This window comes from Dipteris shenzhenensis, chromosome 14, assembly GCF_047967505.1.
Source record: "Dipteris shenzhenensis isolate YYH24624 ecotype China chromosome 14, Dip_SZ_1.0, whole genome shotgun sequence".
NCBI lineage: Eukaryota > Viridiplantae > Streptophyta > Polypodiopsida > Gleicheniales > Dipteridaceae > Dipteris > Dipteris shenzhenensis.
This window is the reverse complement of record NC_141609.1, coordinates 53,230,161-53,251,553: the sequence shown is the minus strand read 5'-3', so window position 1 is coordinate 53,251,553 and position 21,393 is coordinate 53,230,161. Positions and strand designations below refer to the sequence as shown.

General features: G+C 42.1%; 1 protein-coding gene across 1 annotated transcript in view; it reads left to right on the top strand.

Moving 5' to 3' along the window:
• LOC147894818 (serine/threonine-protein kinase/endoribonuclease IRE1b-like) overlaps positions 1-7,570 on the top strand; it is a 34,954-nt gene extending 27,384 nt beyond the window's left edge. The window contains exons 5-7 of the mRNA XM_087384742.1: positions 866-1,112; positions 6,630-6,933; positions 7,083-7,570. Of these exons, the coding sequence (XP_087240868.1) occupies positions 866-1,112; positions 6,630-6,933; positions 7,083-7,235 (704 nt within the window). The 3' untranslated portion in view covers positions 7,236-7,570. The remainder of the gene's footprint in view (positions 1-865; positions 1,113-6,629; positions 6,934-7,082) is intronic.
• The last annotated feature ends 13,823 nt before the right edge of the window (positions 7,571-21,393 follow it).

The window sequence follows — 21,393 nt, the reverse complement described above, 5'->3', positions numbered from 1 at the left end:
TGGGCCCTAGTGCTGAGAGAGAGAGTATTTTTGCAGTAAATGAAGTTTGAAAGAAATGAAAAGTTTCAGTCTCCCTCAATCCCTTGCTCCTATACCCCCAAGATGGTGAAGTGAGTGAGGGGAATCCCGTGTACTCAGATGTTGAGAGCCTTACTAGCCCTCTGCTGCTGCTGAAGGAGGGTGGCTGAAACGGTTGCCATTTCAGGTTCTTGTTTCACTACATCCACCCACTTGGAAGTCTCCTTGATGGCTAATTGCATCATGGCCATGTGCTTCTCTACGCTGTGGTCGTGTTGCCAAGGATCCACTATCTCCTTCCAAAGATCAGTACCCTCAGTCATGGACTATCAAGACATCACGTCTGAGGATGTAGATCACAGCATGATATCTTCCAAATTGTGCCAAAATGCCTAATTTCAGCATAGAAAAGCTCTTTGACTAATGCTTTCGATTATCCTTATTAAGTTTTTTTTCTTTTGATTTGAATCTGTGAAGTCTATGCTAATTGCAAAATTTGCTATCTGAAGTGTATTTTATTCGTGTGTGTGCATCAAAGGATATCTCAGCTTATAAGATCCAAAAGCCTTTGTATTGCTTTTGCTAAGTTGTCAAAAAGTTGGGGTAGGCTGCAAACCCTCCAAGTTTGGGAAAGTTGAGTGGAATCGATGAATGTCCTAGTATGATTGCTGGAATGATAAGACGGTGACATCTGCCTTGTATAATATTTAATGCTAATTTTTCATTGATTTTCCAGCAGTCCAGCAGCTTTTATTTTTGTCTACTCTCTTTTCCATGTTTGGTGATTTCAATAAATACTTTTGTTTTTCAAGCTTTATGTTCAGATTGGAGTGTATTGTGTGTGTAGGCTTGGGAAGTTCAGGTTGGCAAGCTCCTGAACAATTACTGCATCAGCGGCAAACGCGGGCTGTGGATTTGTTTAGCCTTGGCTGTGTATTCTTTTTCTGTATAAGTGGAGGTTATCACCCTTTTGGTCCACGCTTTGAACGTGACAGCAACATTTTGAAGGGGGAACTGGATCTCTTCCCTATTGAGCACATACCTGAGGCTGTGCATTTACTGTCAAGGTTACTTGAGATGGATCCGATGAAAAGGTAACCGTAATACCTGTTGCATTGTTATTGTTGTGAGGTGCTTGTTGAAATTCCTGTTACACATAACTATGCACTACTATTCATTGATGAGTGTAAGTCACAGCTCTAGCCATAACAGGTATCCTAGGCATTTTTGGCATTTTTAAAATTCGTTTGAAAAAATAATGTTTTTTAAAACTCAAACAATGGGAATGTCTCTTACAGGTTAAGCACTAAACAGTTGAAACTTTAATGCCATGACAGACATCATATCAGTTTGCCTTGCAAAAGAAAAGACATCATATCATCTACAGTATGGTGTACTTAAGGTTGTCATGTCATGGCTGATTGATCATCAATGTTTTTCAGACAACAAGGAGCTTTTTGGGAAATGAAATTATGAGAAATGTTAAAAAACGGCTTTGTGAGCAGAGACCCACCTATTTATACCCAAGATAAGTGCAGATTCCCTGCGATTTACCAGTGAGTATTTTAGCACCCTGGTGTGCCCAAACCTATCAAGCCTCCCCCAATACCCAAGAAGTAGTGGCCTACCTTCCAACGACTACAGACTACTTGGAAGTTAAAATCTCCTTACGGTAACATACTCAACACAATCATGGGATGCCAAATCGATGTCTCATGTATAGCTCACTACTAGTGACTTCCAGATGCACTAAGGCCACCCCTAAGTCAAGTGGCCACCTTCCTATTGAGAGTAAAGAGGGGCATGAGTGTGTGTTGAGGCATGTGCATCGGGGCAATAATGGCATCCTGCTCTAGAATGGGACTATCATCTTGGCATGTCACAAGTGGTCCTGCATTATTGGTCTAGAGAGTAGCCAGACACAACACAGGCGATTGCATTTGACATGGTACCCTCCATAGGAGAAACTAGCTCTAATGTTGCGACAACAGGATTGGGAAAACCTCGAGAAAGTTTGGCCAGTCCAACAAATCCTAAGTAGTTTCCAAGCGCTCTAGTAACGTGGAAGGCACCTATGACGAGGGGATCACTGTAGTAGTATCAATGAATCCCACCAGGGCAACATGAGAGTAGGGATGGCACATGGCCCTAGAGGTGATGGAGCAGATGGAAGAGAAACCCATGGTGAAGATAAATTGAAATAGAGGTTCTTTAAGAAGAAGGTGGGAGATATGGAGAAGAGGGTGTAGATGAGGCTGGGGAACCAGGGGAAAAGATGGATGAGACCGATGAGGAGAGGGAAGATGACCTTTAACGATAGGGGATGAGCTGCTTACCACTAATGTAATAGCAGATAGGTGGGATGTGGTCCACGCGTGTAGTTGTTGTTCCTTTTCTCTTTCATACAGTGCCATGAAAGGTGGAATGAAAGAGAGAAGCAAAGCCATAAGGAGTGGTTGTGAGAAGAGAAAGATGGACACTCTTTGTGGCCACGGCTAGAGTACAAGCATGCAAAGAAATATCTAGTCAATACGTCCTCTCTCTTTCCTATTTAATGACCTTGTGAAAATCTTCCTCCCTCCAAGAAATTTACAAAGCTAGAGAAATGCAGTGAGTTGAAGAGATTCAACACAATGACTATTAGATGGGGAGGGTGCAAAGACACAAGTAAACACTAGATTGACCATAAAAAACTCAAATGTGTCCGTGGCAATGTCATAGGACTAGATGAATGTTATATGCAAGAGGACAATGAAGGTCAATCCTGTCAAGATGAATGAGGCTCCAATCTCCGCTGGGGATAATCTTTCAAAAGATGGAGATTGGGGTCAACAAAAGTTTGAAAACCACCCGGAGTTTCGGGAAGACAGAATGACCCTTCTCAACCATCCCCTGAGATCCTGCCTTGTGTCTCATAGAAGGGGTCTAATCAATGCCGCCTTGATTGGAACGACTCTCCTTGAGATGTTGCCTTGTATCTAGTAGAAGGTGTATAATCAGAGCTGCCATGAACTGAAAATGAATAGGCGGAGGCAGTGTGATGGGAACTAATGGGAGCATCCACCTGTATGCGGTCACCATCAAAACTAATCATGCACCATCAAAACTAATCATGATGGTAGGTCTGACAGTCCCACCTATCATTTTGGATGGCTTTCATCATGTCATTTGAAACCCTTTGATTGTTCTGTTGGATTTGATTGTGAAGCAAGGCTCTATGAACTCATTATGGATTGAAAGGCTGCAAATATTGTGTGTTTGGGGAGCTATGCTTGAAAATTTTCCCTTCTTTATGGCATAGCCAAGTTCTAAAGCTAGAGATGGAGGAAGAAAGGGCTCTATTGTGGAAAGGGAGTGGAGGGGTACGGGGATTTGGAGGGGTAAAAGGGGTTTGGCTAGGGCGTTACTGTTAGCAGTGGGAAAAGTAAATTTTAGAGCGAGGGGTGGGGGTTGCCTAGGACTGTACTGCAACAAGGGGGGGAAATGAGAATGAGAGGGGGAGGGGCTTGAGATTGTATGGTACTAGGGGGTCAAATTTATGGTATTAAGGGAGGGGGCAAGTGAAAGAGATTGGGGGGCTGTGTGGGGTGCAACGGTAGCAAGGGTGGGGGGGAGAGGGTGAGAATTGGGCCTATTGAGGTTGCATGACAGCAAGGGAGGGCGTTGGGTCAGTGATTAGGGGTGTTGGAATATTAGGGTCACCTCACAAATTGTGAGACGCCATATGAGGAGGACATGGGGGAGGATGACACACAGCATAGGATGAGCACATAGATCTCCTTTTTTGATTAGTTTTAGCAAGCCACATGGGCCACCCTCGTCACCAACATTGGTTGAGTATATGTTCGGGCCAATAGCAATGGCTGGCAGAGGCTCTAGAGAAAAGCATTCATGCTGGCTAGTGTAGGCCCTGAATATGGGCAGGAATGGCACCAATAGTAGACCAATTCATAGGTCTCAAAGGCAGCCTAATTGGTCTGTTCAGGTCGTCCAATGAAGGGCTGCAGATATGGTATGACACAGTAGGACTGATATTGGCTGGCAAGAAAGCAGGTCGGGACAGAGGATAAGCCACAAACGTGTCTGCGTGCCTGGCAGTGCGCCAGACTGAGTAGGCTACCAGGTTGGTCAGTCGACCCTCACCAGGCTGCTGGAATACAGACCAAGTCATTGGGCCCCCATTTGGGGTTCCACCTTTCCATAGATCCATCCATTTGGGATTCCATCTATCCATATATTTTCCGCCTGCTGATCATCTCTGACCAGTGATCAGAGGGGTGAAAAAGGTTCTTGCAAGAGCAAATGTCCCAGCATTCCAAAGCATTCTAGAGCATATGTAGGTGCATGCCTACAACCTGTAGGAGAGCATAAGGACGTGCATAGGATGGAGCTATGTCAGAGGAACTCAGGAGCATAACTTTGCAGGAGTGCTCTACCTTTCAGCAGCTACTGAAGCCTACATAGAGACACATGGGAAAAGAGGAGCATCCATTGCAAAGGGTGCAGTAGCGAAGCCAGGTTACCTACCTGAGAGATTGTTCACTGACATGTGTTGGCAGTTCTTCTACTTGGTTTCTACCATTATATATGTGTTTGTGTGTGTCACACAGTGCACACACACACACATATATGTATGTATGTACGTGTGTGTATATATATATATATATTTTCTACCTTAAGCAGTCCTTAAGGTACTTGGACTCTATTGATTTAACCTCTGACATGGAGGTAATACACTTATACCATGCTACATGTCATAGTATTCCAATCAATATACTATACACATTTTACTATTGTCCAACATGCTGAGGAGACCTCAGATGATGCTTACAGTTTTTGTGACTAGAGTTGGGATAGTCTTGTTGGTGCTACATCTTTAGATGATGATCTTATCTTAGCTTTAGCTCAAAAATCTGTCCATCATCGACATGGCTCATTCTCGTCTTGCTTTTGAGGCCGTGTCCGAGGTGGAGGTTCCTTCTGTTGTGGAAGTATTATTGGAGGCCTAAGGCCATTGGTGCGAGGGGACTACTTCCTACTTAATGGCATGAAAGAAATAGAGAGTGATGCGATATGTCATGTGATGTGCACAGGTACAGGAAAACCTGGTACAGGTTAGTAGGGATGTAGTATGAATGCACAAAGAAGGGATGGTGTACAAGAAGTGCTGTAGTGCAAAGGCATAGAAGGGAATGAATGCAGAACACCATGATGCGAGTATACAAGGGTACAAAGCAGAGAGAGAATACACTGTAAACCTAGAGCCAGTATGAAGAACTGATGCTTCCCAAGAAATAATTCAATGCCATTTACTGGTTCTGTTAGATATCGACCAACAAAGGGTACGCACAGCGGAAGACTGATAGAATAGCCCAGGAGCCCACACAGTTGTGTGTGGGGAGTACTTCTTAAACTTATGTGCATCAAATAGATGCGCAGACTCATCAATAAACAATGATCCAGCCAGATAAAGAAGCTACCAAAAGAATATATATTTCCGTCCAAAGCTGTGGACATAATACAAAAGAGAAATCGATCCAAAGTCCCACTAGAGTGTGGTCCTTTAATCTTACCACCACGTACTTCTACTATCTGTCGGATATCTCTAGACTTGAGCCCATGTGCTCCTCCTTGAGCGTATGTAGACTCTCCGTCCAGATCTCAGCTTCTTGCTGCCCTGATAGACAGCCTAAGGTTCAGCCCTGTAAACTCAGTCTGCAGCACACCTCTGGCTCACCTTCACTTCTAGTGTTGAGGCCCAAGGGAGAGACTTGCTGGCTGCTCCTGTCTGCTCAGTCTTGCTGGAGTGCTGGATGCCAAAATGAGGCTCAGGGCCTCTCCTTTAATAGGGCCCAAGGCCCCTTCAAACTGACCGACCAGCCAGCCCTAAATGGGCCAACTGGCCTGGTTGGCTGCAGCCCTAACCAACTGACCAGATGGTTGGCTGGTGGCTGCCTTCCAGCCCTATATAAAGGCCAATGCCAGGCCCTATCCAGCCCTTCTGCTGCCCCTCCATATCCTCCATGCAGGTGCCTCCATGACCTGCTGGTTCCGCCTTCTGCTAACAGCTGCAAGCCTAGTTGTTCATGTCACATGGTTGAGCTAGTCATTACCTTTGTAATCATACGTGTGGGGATCTCTTGTCCTAAAGATGACACCTCCACATTTCATGTTTTCATGTGTCAGTTTGTACTTTTGGACATTGTGTCATCTTCACTTTTTTTGTGATCCCTTGACGTAAAATATTAAATTTGTGGGGCAAGTGATGCTTGTGTTAAATTTTACTGTTTTTGCCTTATGGTGGCATGCTGCAAGTGATGTGAATACATGAAAGACATTTCTGTATTATTTTGTATTTTATTCAATGTTCTGTAAACTGAAAATGTTACCCTGTGATTTGCCTGTCTTGGGAGACTGTGATGCCTAGGCATCAGATATACGAGGGGTTAAGTTTGTAGGCATGCACACACAATCCAAAAAATGTGGGGACACACACACACGCATGCATGACCCCAACAAATTGACCTACTTTGGAGATTTGTACAGCAAATTTAATTGTACAAAAGAATCGTGATACATTCTGTGCTTGTTTATTGGAAGATGCCCCACAGACCTACTGTGAAAGAAGTAATGGTGCACCCTCTCTTTTGGAGTTGTGAAAAGAGACTATCATTCCTTCGTGATGCTAGCGACAGGGTTGAACTAGAGGACAGGGAAAATCATTCCCCGCTTATGGAAGATCTGGAAGCATCATCATCAGTTGCTCTTGGGTGTCCTTGGGATGAGAAACTAGATAGTGTTTTTCTAGAAAACCTTGGGCGCTACAGGCGATATAATTACAGCAGTGTGCGAGACTTATTAAGGGTTATTCGTAACAAGTCAAATCATTACAGGGAGCTGCCTCAAGGTGTGCAGGTAAAATGCTCTACTTACGTGCACAGTTCTTTGAATATGTCGTAATAAAGTCTGTAGTAAAGGGCTTTATCTTTCCCTACATTTCAGTTCGTATACAAGCAAATTACCGTAAGTTTTGCATTTTAAACTATTCTTGCTTTGGTATGCAGCAATTAGTAGGTCCAATTCCAGAAGGCTTTGAGAATTACTTCAGGAATAGATTTCCGAAGTTGCTTTCTGAAGTTTTCAAAGTTGTACACAAGCATTGCCGGCACGAGGATTTGTTTCAAACCTACTTTTCATTACGCACCAGACTGGACTAACTTGTATCTATCAATATGGAAAGGCAGTTATTGCCACTGCTTTTTGAAGGTAAGGAAGGTCGCATGTTCTTGAAGTTGTACGTGGGGTAGGTCTTGTTGCAGGCATTGTTTTGGATTCTTCCAACACAGGTAGCAAAACAGGGCAATTGTGCTGTGCTAGGATCAATCACTTTACAAATTTCATTTCTATGGATATCATGAAAAGGAACATTTATGCTTCTTGAAGCTGTTGGCATCCAAACAAGAACATGGATAGAAACTGGTTAAGTTGCAGGATTACACAAGTGCAAAACTAGTTTTGTCCTCAAATGTACAGCTGGGTCACTTTTACACACATGAGAATGGCATAGCCATGTAATATCTTATACGGAAAAAGTAATGATTGCATGACAGGATATATATATATATATATATATATATATATATCGTGCAATGATTGCAGGACAGGATACATTATATATATACATATGTATACATATATATATATGTATGTATACATATGTATATATATATATATACATATGTATACATATATGTATGTATGTATACATATGTATATATATATATATACATATCTATACATATATATATATATATATATATATATATACATATATGTATACATATATATACATATGTATACATATACATGTATATATATGTATATATATATATATATATGTATATATATATATACATGTATGTATATGTATACACATGTATACATATGTATACACATGTATACATATGTATACACATGTATACATATGTATACACATGTATACATATGTATACACATGTATACATATGATACACACACACACACACACACACATATATACATATCTATGTATACTTTTGAGTTGTCTAGCAGCACATAGGATATATATACATATATACATATATACATATCTATGTATACTTTTGAGTTGTCTAGCAGCACATAGGATATATATATATATATATACATATATACATATCTATGTATACTTTTGAGTTGTCTAGCAGCACATAGGATATGGCAAGGAGCGCTTCGGATTGTGGCGAGGCTTTAGGGCATGCAGAGGGACTTCATGTGGGGCATGGCTACTTGGTTGTCAAAGGGTGGCCATGCCTTTCCCATTGACGTGGTCTCTCCAGCATACACAGGATACAGGGCCTGTGCATTCATAGCACTGAGTTTCATGAGGCGACCCCTCCCACTAGTCATTGACCTCTTCCTTTGTCGGAGGAGGACGTGTGGGAGACAGTAGCTAGCATTTGGAATGGAACATCCGGGTTGGTCGTTCAGCAAGCTGGGTTATGGGCCAACACGTTGTTCCACCGTCGGCGACCACCTTGGTAGCCATCTGGCAGGACATCATCTTCATGCTTTGTGCCATTTGGGAGCAAGGCTCTCCAAGGTTCTCGAGCTACCGTTGCACGACGGGAACGTTTCTACAAGGCTTGGCTTGCAAGTGTTTTCTACATCATCACCCAGAGAGGGATCAGATGGTTGTATAGTTTTCCACTCTTGTTGTTAGCCTCTATTACAAAGAGTCCGTAGGTAGTGAGCTGGGATCTCTGGCAGTGCAGCAAGAGTCTTTCTGACAGCCATCATTTAATTATTCGTTGATTTTCATGGTTGGCACCTTTATGGTATATGCCAACTTGTATGATCATTTTTTAACAAGATCAATAGAAGTTCTTTTATCTGAAAGAAAAAAAAAGAGCGTTGAGGAAGCTTGTAGAAGTGGTGTCGCATGTTCATTGGTGCCTTCTTCAACTGATTGTAGCACTGCCTGAAGCTTGGCACAAACTTGCGGAATCCATTGAGATCTAAAATTTGTTACGAGGGAATTGGCATTTTCATCTAGTGGTTGTAGCACAGGAACAATGGTAGGTTCTTGTGGGTCTATCACCTTTTTAGGGACAAGTTCTTATGGGTCTACCGTGTTTGGCATTGTTGTCGAAGTAGAAGGCAAGGATGAGATTGAAGGGGTGCACTTCGGAACCGAGTGAGCCTCGCCTTTCCCTTTGAAAGCGGTAGGCTCTTGTGTTACTATCCCCTTTCTAGGGACAAGTTCTTGTGTAACTGTCATAATTGCTTGTCTTGCTGATTCCCGTAGCATGATCACGTGAGGGTACAAGGGAGAGTCCTGTGGTCGTATATTTGCCGTATGTGCCTGTGAGCTTGCCACAGTAGGTTCTTGTGTATCTACCTCCTTTTTAGAGACAGGTTCTTGTGGCACTATTGCGGTCTTTGTCGTGGATGATATAGGGCGTTGAGTGGTACACACTGGAGACTTGTGCATTTGGGGCACCCATATGAAGGTGTTTCCTTGGTAGAACCCTTGAGCTTCTAGCAACTTTTTTGGTATCCACCGGGAATGTTGCCATCGTTGTCGTTTCATTGATTTGCATCTTTGGAAACTAGTCTTCCTTTTGCTTGACCCTTCGTGGATGGAGAATGGGATTGGAGAGGTGGATCTGCATTCTTAGTTTGTCTCGGAATGATCTATGAGGTAGAGGTGGAGACTGTGTCCTTTGGGAGCCAGTAGAAGTTCTCGTCTTTATGTGTGCTTGGTGCAGCTACGGTGTGTAGGTGTGCCTAAGTTAGGTGTGACTGATGATGTGTCGGTTTAGTAGGTGTGAATGAGTGAATCTAGGAGTGTGGTGTGTGATTGAGAGATTCATGGAGATGATTGTGGATCTAGATGCTCACTATTGAGCTCACATATAATGTAATCTATGGATGTACCGAGTGTCTATATAATGACACTCTCTCAATGAATAAACAAGCTTAATTGTTCCTCTTGTTGCCTCTACCTTGTCATCATGCATTTCCAACATGTGGTATAAGAGCCATACTTCCCTCCTTAATCCTCCTTGAGCCATGTCATTATCTTCCCCTTCACCCTCCACCTTCTTCTTCCATGCTTCCCTCTTCTGCCCATTTCTCCCTCTTTGCTGCACCATTTCATGAGCCCTTTCATCTTGTGATTACCCTTGATAGGGCACACTTTGTGTTCAGAGGAATTAGGGAAATATGACCTACATAGCCCATGCCGACACGATTGTTGCTCGACAAACTTAAAGTGAAATTTTGACCAGCTCTTCTAGGTATAGTTGGACTACCTTATGAGCTAGGTTTTTTTCAAACTTTAGCTTATTTGGTCCATTGAGCAAGGAGAAAATGTGAAAAAATTAGTCAAATTTATAGCAGCTCCAATCGAAGACGTGAGGTAGATTGCACGATTTCTAGCCAGAGGATCTTCTCTCCTATTTAGGGCTTCTTTTGCCACCAAAATACCCTTCATAGCCTCTATAATTAGGGTGAATTCCACCCTTCGGCTGATCTCTGTCTCTACAGGCAGATTTCTTCTTATTTCGGTCAAAGGCAGTTGACCAGGCAGTCAAAATTTGGGGCTTTTTTACTTGACTTAAAGTTTTGAATATGTTTGCCATGTTTCACCATAAGAACTCAATCATGAAGTTTATATTCATTATTATACTCTTGCTTTTCTATGCGGATGGTATGATGCTTGTGCTCTCGAAGAATATGTTCTCAAGTTCCACTTGCTAGAGTCTATTTGTCAGACCTTGTAAGGCATTAGACACTGCCCGTGTGGCAAGACCTTGCCTACAATTGGATACTTTTCTTCACATTAGTAAAAATATTATGCTTTGGTATACCAAGAAGATACACAAAGAAGGAAAGCTTTGCTTTATCGACACCAAGTACAATGCAATGGACAAGCAAGTTTATGAGTCTGATACAATGGTGGCTTGGAAATGATGCTAGAAAAAGATTGCCACCAAGGGGGGGAATTTCCCCACATCTTCAAATTAGATTTTTTGTGTGTGGTCAATAAGGGTTCTCTGCCGTGGGATGTCCTTGTCAAATTATTGCTAGTCTTATGTGAGTTTTACCTTGTGAGACCCATGGGAATTTCCCATACATAGTCATTGTCCAGTCTTCCAACTGTAAACCAAGAGACCAAAGTCAGAGTGAGATCATGTGGGGGTGAGGATGCCCAAATGAGTCTACTGGCTGATGCAACTAGAGTGAGTTCTAGGTTGGGATCATGAGTGTTGTCACCAAAGGTTGTAGTCCCGTACCCATTGGAATAGATTGAGAATACATTTTTCACCTAACAGATGGGATTGATTATCTTGTCTGGTACATATGGATCGGATGAATATGTGATACATTGATACATTGAATCTCTGGGATATGAAGGAATTAAGTATACCCACTAGGAAAACTAATCCGATCCATGGACTACTGCTAGGGTTGAGGTCATCAATTCGTGGGTATGATGGGACAAATTGATGAACTGGGGTCAATACCAAGGATTATAATGTCTATGTTTGTGCGTGTGATCACATGACTGAGTGTGCGAACACATGTGGGTGTGTGTAGGTGTGCCTAAGTTAGGTGTGATTGATTATGTGTTAGTTGTGGTGTGTGTGAATGAGTGAATCTAGGAGTGTGGTGTATGATTGACAGATTCATGGAGATGATTATGGATCTAGATGCTCACTATTGAGCTCACATATGATGTAATCTATGGATGTACGCAATGTCGATATAATGACACTCTCTCAATGAACAAACAAGCATTGTTCATCACGTTGCCTCTACCTTGTCACCATGCATTTCCAACAGGAAGTCCATCACCACAAATCAAACCCGGTTTCACCCCTCTTCTCTTCTCCACAACTAATTAATGGGAATTTCCCATTTTTCAATGTATCTGGGGATGTACTACCTTCAAGAGTTTGTGACATGATTAGCCAACTAGCATGTTAGTTAATTGGCCCTTGGATTTACGGGATTCGATAACGGTGTAAGGCAAAGATCGGTCACACCTTTCTTTGAGGGACCTCTAGATTGTTGACTACATGGCTGACATACCCAAGTCTGCATAGGAACACTAGAAGAGGGTGGCCATACAAAAATTTGTGCTGCAAGAATATGCAAAGTTTATTCGTGCCACGCTGGCCCGATTAGAGCCCACTTGGCCAACCTCTGCATCTCTTTGCCGAGCCTTGGGTTGCAAGGATGGGTTAATAGATCTGGGAAGGCATTAGATAAGCTCTATCTCAAGGATTTTCCACGTCAATTCAGCCGCTTATGGCACAGAAGGTGGACCCGTTGGGACCAATGTAGGTATGGGCCTTAGGGGTGCACTCATAAATCTCTAAGCGTATCACGTGGGTTTAATAGAAGGGATTTTAAAAATCCCTTTTTAATGCAGTTTTTACATAGAGAAGGGTACCATTTAAAGGGGGTATTCACAGTTTGAATAGAAAAAGGGTGTCTTTTTTTCATGAAAAATTCATAAATAAAGGGGTTTTTAAATAGGCCTTGAACGCACACGATACGGAGGGTTAATATATAGTGAACCCCCAGAGGTACGGGCTCACCCACTACATTCAATTTGGAAGTCTTCCCCATCTCAGAGACTGAACATCCTAATGTGGCGAGTAATAGTGGGCACACTTTCCACTAAGCACAGGCTATGCAAATGGAAAAAGTTGTCTCCTCTTTGCCATTTTTGCCATTTGGCCCTTGAGAGTCATTTCCATATTTTTTGGCAATGTGTCATCTCGAGGGCGCTTTGGGGCAAAATCTGAGGGTGGCTCGAAAGAGCACAAATCTTTGTGCAACCAAAAGTGGAAAATGGCATTACTAGGGGACAAAGGGAGACTCAATGATTCTCAAGTAACGTTATGGAGCATTTTAAGGGGCATTGTCATTAGGGATATCTAGAAATTTAGGAATGTAGCAGTTTTTTCATCACTGTAAGCCTCCTTTGGACTTCTTTAGAATCATGCAGGTGAGTATTATTGACGCTCTTGACTATCTTAGCCAGTGTTTGCAGGTATTGGCACCAACAATTAAAGCTCTTCTAGCCATCATGTAATTTCAGCTCTATATCTACTTTTTTAAAGTTTTAATATAGTTCTCTTTCTGAAAAAAAAGAAAGAATTCATAGAGTTTGGTTAGCCACTTCATGTCGTGCTGACTAAATTGTATTTTGCAGAGGCTTATTCTGGGTAAGTTATTGACGACCAAATATAGAATTAGTAATTGGAAGCAAGTATCTCCACTCTATCGACTTCCACTTATCCCGGGGATGTAGTGGGTGTCACATGGAATATGTCATTCCATTCAAAGATCGCTTGCTTAAGCCCAATTTCTTAGGAGACCAAGGTCACTTAATAATCACCACCACAACAACACAGAGCACCCACAGGCGTGTTTCCCTAACTTAAAAAAAACTTACGGATGCGTCTATTTGCGCATCTACAGACCCGCATCTATAGGCGCATCTATATAATAGATAAACGTACCTATAGATGCGCTTTTAGATGCGTACATACACACGCTTATAGACGCTCTACAGAATCTTTTTTTAAATAAAAGTAGAATGCTGTGTATGCTATGTGGTTACAAGAATCCCATTTCCACATTGTGCAATTCAATTCTTACGGCCAACCGCATTTTAATTAGCACGATTCCAAGCACGTCTATAGCCGACGATTACAATTCTGAATAAAATATTACAACTCCAAAACATTTAGTTCATAAGGCATTCATTGATGGAACGTTGCACAAGGAAATTGAAAGCAAAAAAAATAAAAGGAGTGTATATTAATTCATAGCCCAAAAAGTGCTTGTATGTACATATAGCACGAAGCCAAGCCATGTCCTACGGCTTCAAGTACAAAAAATAAGAGGAGTGTATATACAAGAGAGGCATGAAGCCAAGCCAATGGCTTCAAGTATAAAAAAGAGTAGCTAGCACTACATCTACGACTAATCTAAGTTCTCCGAGTCCTCCTACCCTTCTTCCTCATCTTCTTCCTCCTAATCAGCCCTAGGGCTCTGTAAACGAGGGACATGTATCAATGTATGAAAAATTAAATCTTTATTGACAATATTGACATTATTTAATTACTTTTAAATACCTGGGGGGGGCGCTCTAGTAGCTTGGATATACTGCTCCTCAATAATCAACCCGTCATCATAGAAGTGCCTCCATGTATCCCCTCTGCGATGGTGGCGGTAGTAGGTTGTCTCGACAGGAGTAGGGTACCTGCCCACGATATCAAGCTGCAAGATGATACAATTTGCGGAGGGGCTAGTATAAAGAAACAACCTCCTTATAAACCACATAAACACAATATAATTTGAGATCGATACTTACAAATTGGGCCTCCCATGATTCAACACCCCCTGCTCCAAAATGCACGTTTTCATATTGCTCAATTTGGATTCTTCGTGCCTCCACGTGCTGCAGACTGGGGTCCGCGCCTTTGCTACCTTCATTGCTTTCTTCCACTCACGCTTATGAGCGGTGTGGGGCTGGCCCCTTGGTGATTGACCTCTCTCTCTCTCTTGGCAATCTCAGCTAGTGCCTGTCTCTTAACCGAAGATCTTTTATTAGCAAGTATCATAACAGTCTTTGACTTGGCCTATTTATATGTGAACTGAACATTGGGGGGATTGGGATACCTAGAGCGAACAGTAGCGAGGGTCTCATCAGCCAACTTTTTTTGTTGGTCTTTGTAGTATTGAATAAAGCAATCTTTGTAGTTGTTAGCAACTACACTAACAACTACAGAGCGCATGAAGGCCATGATGTCCTTCCCTCGTGCATCTATCAAGATGTCTCCTGTTTGAGTGATGTCATAAAAGATCGTACCATCACCCTTTGGCACATCTGCATCGTCTGAATCATCCCTGCCCCCACCATTACTCCCTTTAAAGCATTGTGCCATGCATCTCCTACCGCTCTCCTTGCTACTACGCCTGCTGTCCTGTCGTGTTGAGCTTATACGTTGGCCACTCGTAGTTGGAGAAGCGACTCTCAGCTGCACGGGAGTACGCCGGTGGCTCTGCGAGGCAGAAGGACCTCCTGACCGCAGGGGGGAGAAGGGGCTCGGCTCTGTAGCCTGCTGGGCTGTCTCGACTCCACTGGGGTAATCTTAGCTGGTGTGGGATTGGGGTTGTTTGGAGTCTATAGTGTCGACTGCTGGGGGTGTTTAGAGTACCCATCATGTATGTGCAGATTCCAGAACTCCCCAGGAGTGGGAGGGTGCCCCAAAATGTTATATAAGTCCCAAAAGATGGCATCCTGAAGGTCAGGTGAGGCTGAAGAGCTTCTTGTTCACATAATGAACTGAAGAAAAGAAAAGAAGAAGATTACCATCGAGCATGCTCTCTTTCCATTATGCAAAAGAAAAAATAGAGTGACAGCCTGACATTGAGCAAGCATTCATAGACTCCTGCATTCTTTGAATTAGAGTGATAGAAGTCTGTATCTGCTTGCTCAATGTCAGGCTATCGAAGCTTCACGTGGGGAAAAAGAGAGAAGGAAATAGAGGAGAAAAGAGAGGAAAAGAGAGGGGAAAAGAGAAGGAAAAGAGATGAGAAGATAGGGAAAGAGAGGTAAAAAGAGAGGAGAACAAAGAGAGAAAAAGAGAGAAAGTGAAAACAGAAAAAGTGAGGATAAAAGAGAGAAAAAGAGAGAAGGACAGAGAGGAGAAAAGAGGGAAAAAGAGAGGAGATAAGAGAGAAATTGAGAGGAGAAAAGAGAGGAGAAAAAAGAGGGAAAAAGGGAGGAGATAAGAGAGAAATTGAGAGGAGAAAAGAGAGGAAAAGAGACGAAAAGAGAGAAAAAGAGAGAAAGTGTGAAGAGAACAAGAGAGAAAAAGAGGGAAGGAAAGGGGAGAAAAGAGAGGAAAATAGAGGAAAAGAGGAGAAAAAGAGAGGAGATAAGAGAGGAGAAAAGAGAGGAAAAGAGACGAAAAGAGAGGATAAAAGAGAGAAGGAAAAAGAGAGAAAAGGAGAGAAGGAAAAGAGAGGAGAAAAAAGAGAGAAAAAGAGAGGAGATAAGAGAGAAAAAGAGACGAAAAGAGAGAAGGAAAGAGAGGATAAAAGAGAGAAGGAAAAAGAGAGAAAAAGTGAGGATAAAAGAGAGAAAAAGAGAGAAGGAAAGAGATGAGAAAAGAGAGGAAAATAGAGGAAAAGTGAGGAGGAAAAAGAGAGGAGATAAGAGAGAAAAAGAGAGGAGCAAAGAGAAGGAAAGAGAGGAGAAAAGAGAGGAAAAGAGATGAGAAAAAAGAGAGAAAAAGAGAGGAGATAAGAGAGGAAAAGAGACGAAAAGAGAAGAGAAAAGAGAGGAGAAAAAAGAGAGAAAAAGAGAGGAAAAAAGAGGAGGAAAGAGAGGTGAACATAGAGGAAAGGAGAGGGGAAAAGAGAGTGGAAAAGAGAGGAACAAAGAGGAGAAAAAAGACTGAAAAAGAATGCTCCATCATGCATGCCCTCTTTCTTTATCCCGCCCTCATGCTTCAGTCCAATTTTCCTCTTTCTTGGACCCGCCCTCATGCAATTACTTATTTCCATTATTCATGCAATCCCTTATTTCCTCACAAATGCTTAAGAGAAAGAGAAGGGGAAGGGGAAGGGGAAGGGGAAGGGGAAAGGGAAGGACACACAGGAAAAACTATCGTAGCACATCTACAGGCGTGGCTATTTGTTTTCCCAAAAATTAGACACGCTGTTTGACGCGTCTATAGACGCGCTTCGACAGACGCCTTTTTAAAAGAAAATGAAAAGGACATGCACCCGACCCCAAAAAGAACAATACTAGTACCAAAAACATCCCTTCCTTACATATGACAAAGGACGAATCCAAAGAGAGCAACTTCCAAAGAAGACCAACTGCCAAGAGACTTACCTTGGATAGAGGTATGGAAGCTTCTTGTCCTTCTTCAAAGCTGCTTCTCTTTCTTCTCTTCCTTGTTCACCCTCTTCTCTTGTATGCTTGGGGATGACTGTGTAAGCTTGGAGATGAATGTGGGTGCTTGGAGATAAGTATGGATGCCTAGAGCTATGTCTGTTAATAGAAAAGCAAGTCGCGCGATGCTAAAAGTATGTGAAGGAAAGCAAGTGCGCTAAAAGTAGGTTTAAAAATCAGCTCGCAGTCTGCGCATCTAAACACACATCTATTAGTGCGGCTATACTATGTTTTAGACGCACCTATAGATGCGTTCCACAGTATAGACGTGGTGTTAGATGCGCTTTTAGATGCTACACACAGAGTTTTGACATTTATAACTCATGCAAGAACACATTTTTTGGGTTGTTTATCTGTAGGATGTCTTCATCTTCAACAAGTAGCTCCAGTGAGGATGAATCCCTCCGTATCCACCATCGCAAAATGTGGTTGGAGCAAAAAATCAAATGTATGTGTGATCAATGTCGAGGAAACATGTATCATGCATGCAAAATTACACTCAATCACGTCTCAAAGTATGGAGAATGGGATGCGACCGTAAACATGGTAAGTGTTAAAGAGTTAAGATTGATTGAGATACCTATGGGTCTTCATGTGTTTGATATATGATTCTTTTTGAATTTGATACAGGATGTAGTGCCACACCCACATATGTTGCCCTATGCTTGTCGTGAGGAGGCGAAGCGTTGGCGATATGAGGTGGGATCTTCAAGAGGGACGGTTACGGAGACATGGAGTGATGGTGATAGTAGCCCTCCGCCATTACCTCATGAGGCCGTGGAGGAGGAGGTGTTTAATGATATGGTGCGGTATTTATATATCCATAAGTCCTCATGTAGGAATGATAGTATGGAGCAGGATGATCTTTTTACTGTAGCATCGACTCCACTATTTGAGGGGTGCACATTCTCTGTTCTACGTGCCTCCCTTGAGTTACTAAACTTGTAGATCATCTATGGATGGAGGAATGTAAGTTTGAATGCATAACTCAAGTAAGCTTTAATGTCTATTTTCCAAACATGGTGAATTATGCTAGTGGGTCAATTACTCAGAATGCTTTTTCTCATTTATGGTCTTCACGTGCAGGCTATTGTGTAAAATGCTTCCAAGGATTACTGATCTCAAGAGATATGGCAAGGCAACATGTGACCTCTCTTGGAGGATTAGATTATAAGCGCATCCATGCATGTGTCAACGATTGCGTTCTATTTCATGGACCACATAAGGATGCAAGAGAGTGTCCTACTTGTGTTGGAGAGGCAAGATATATAGCAGATCTCAAAACTTTGGATGAGCCTTGTAAGGTTCTGCAACATTTTTCCATAATCCCTCGCATCCAACATATATTCAAGTACAAATCCATTGCAGAGCTCATGTCATGGCATTCCTCCCATCGATCAACCGATGATAAGTGGAGAACTCCCGCAGACACTCCTGTGTGAAAGCATATTGAAGACACATGGCCAAGCTTCAAGGAAGAACCTAGGAACTTGAGACTTGGATTGGTTGGGTATGGATGGTGTGAACCCATTTGGTCTCAAAAGCACCTCTTATAGTCACACTGATACCAGCTTTTGTTTAGATACTCCATCTTTTATCGACTACCATATTGGTCTTACCTCAAGTTTAATCACCTGCTTGATCCCATGCAATCTTCAAGAATGTGGCATCTACCATTTGGAAACATTTGAATGGGACACGAGATTCTACAGAAGGGAGGATCTACGCACCACAGGGAGGATGCGTGAAGCTTGGCCACAAGAGAGGCTAAATGGGCATGTCTTTTTACCTTGTGCACCGTGGAGGTTATCAATAGTACATTTGGTGGATGAGATTGCTATATGCGGTACTGTACATAAACGATGGTTGTTCTTCCTTAAGTGCTTCATGAAGACCTTGAAGGGTTTCGTGAGACAAAATGCAAGGCTGGAAGGTAGCATGGCCGAGGGTTGGTTGGTACAAGAGTCACTTGTATATATTTCTGAGTTTCTTGTTGATGTGGATAGCTCTCTCCCATGACTATAGAGAGATGATGAAGACCTAAGGATGACCTCTATTATGCCTCAAGGGAAAGGACGAAGCAAAGTAATAGACACGGAGTTGCTTAATAATATCCACCTTTATTGCATGCTTAATAGTGATGTGATGAAAAGATGGGTGACAAGATACGAGGATGCAAAGGCAAGAAGACAAGGAGAAAGGACCCTCTTTCATACACACCACGGATCTCGTGTGCCATACCCTTAGCATCTAAGAGCACTTTGAAAGGATATTCATGTGGATTGGCTACTTGACGAAATGGAGAGAGCAGAGAGAGACGAGGGGATGCATATCACAATGGAAGAATGGGAGTATGCTAGGGGATGCATGAGCAAGGTCAGTATATAGAATGTTATGCATAAGTTAGGAGCTTTCAACAATTTAGATTGCTTATTTAATTGATTTTGTCTTGGTGTAGTGTACTATGTTCAATGCTATATGGTGTGAGGGCAAGCATTTTCGAACACAATGGACTGATTATAAGAGAAACACACAAGATTGCGGTGTCATTGCTAGCTTTGAGGGAGCCAATGGAACCATGGATGATTATTGTGGCATAATTCAAGATATTATTAATATTGACTTTCGACGCTCTTTGTGTATGTTTTGGATGTAAAGTGGTTTAAGGACGTGGTGGAAGGAGGCCCTAATGCAACAATCAAACGCCATGCAAGTGGCTTTGTAACTATTGACTCCACAAAGTAAGAAGGACACACTAGTACCACCGCAACAATGTGAACAGGTATTGTACACACATATAAAAATACTCACTTTTAAATATTTGATACCTTGAATGTAAGGAAAATAACATGATTGTATTTGTGTTTGAATTAGGTTGTCTATCAACCAATGGTGAATAATAATAGGTGGTGGCATGTCATACGTATTATGCCACATTCCAAAGTGATGTATAGTACATTTACTAATATGGAGCGTATGGAAGATGATCATGGCCATGGAGGTGATGATGACCGTGATATAGAGAGAGGAGGATGATCATGAGATAGGAGATACAGATATTGAGGCCATTACCCGTGAGGACGAGCCTACCATTGGTGATGGAGATTTCGATGAGCACATGAGAAGCACAAGTAGTAGTGGGCTGAATGTATTTGTAGATCTCAACACTGGTTTGGATTTTGAAGTAGATAGTTTGGCAAGGGTTGATATCATTGAGGATGAGATTGAGCCGTAGTTCATCATTGATATTAGCAAAACTATTTTACATATTGTCTCATTCTCCTTACCTCACTTAATTTTTGTATATGTGGGTTTGCCAAAAAGCATTGACATTTTTATTAAAATTATGTGCTTTGGTAATCATGGGCAGTGTTTGGAAATCAGTGATGTACATTTATCAGCCTGCACCAAAATCTCATTTTCTGTATTCTCTGTTTTGCATTTATAAAGGCGTCTAAATCCGTGTCTAATTCACAGTGTAGATGCGCTATTAGATGCACAAATAGATGCGCTATTAGAGAGACCCGTATTTTCACTATTCTAGCAACACCTATAGAGATGCCTGCTATTTTACGCGTCTATCAAGCGCGTCTATAGTTGCTTTGTCTTGTTGTACACGTTCCCTCATTTACCTACGGTTATCTTTCATATATAAGAAATCTTATATTGTTCCACACACTATTTCAAAGAAGAGATCATCATATATGTCAACTATTTTGCACCTGGATCTGCCACATTGAGTTGTATCTTTCTTCAATTTTCTATTAATCGAAGAAATCGATGTGGCCCATTGAGTTGTATCTTTCTTTAATTTTCTATTAATTAAATTTCTTTTTACCACACACACACATATATATATATATATCACACCGAGGTCCCCCTATTTCTCGACCTCTATTTCGCATGGTGCATTATGCAAAGCATAACTGAAATAGGTAACTCTTGTTGCCAGGTGGATGCCACCCTATGGCGTGAAAAGTCATAGCCATCCTAGTGCTAAAGAGTCTATGCACGCTATCTGTGAGTTCACAGCTCCTTTGGTAGGCAGGTGGCCATGCCATGGCGTTCCGTGCCGCAGGAGAGAGTAGAAAAATGGAGGAAGGGGGGGAGATGCCAACGACAGAAAGCGGTGATTGATGCAACGGATTAAGACTTACAGCTTTGCGTGCGGTGATTGTGGCGACCGGTTTCCCACCACTTTGTTGTCTTTGCATTGGTAAAAAATGCCTGACTAGTTTTTTTTCTTGGCGTGAGCAGATTCGGCGTCCAAACTACGACGTTCATGTTCGCCTTCCATCAGCATCGTCTTGGCTTTTACAGAGTCCTCCTCTCATCCATAATAAAACTAAACAGTTTGCCTTGCA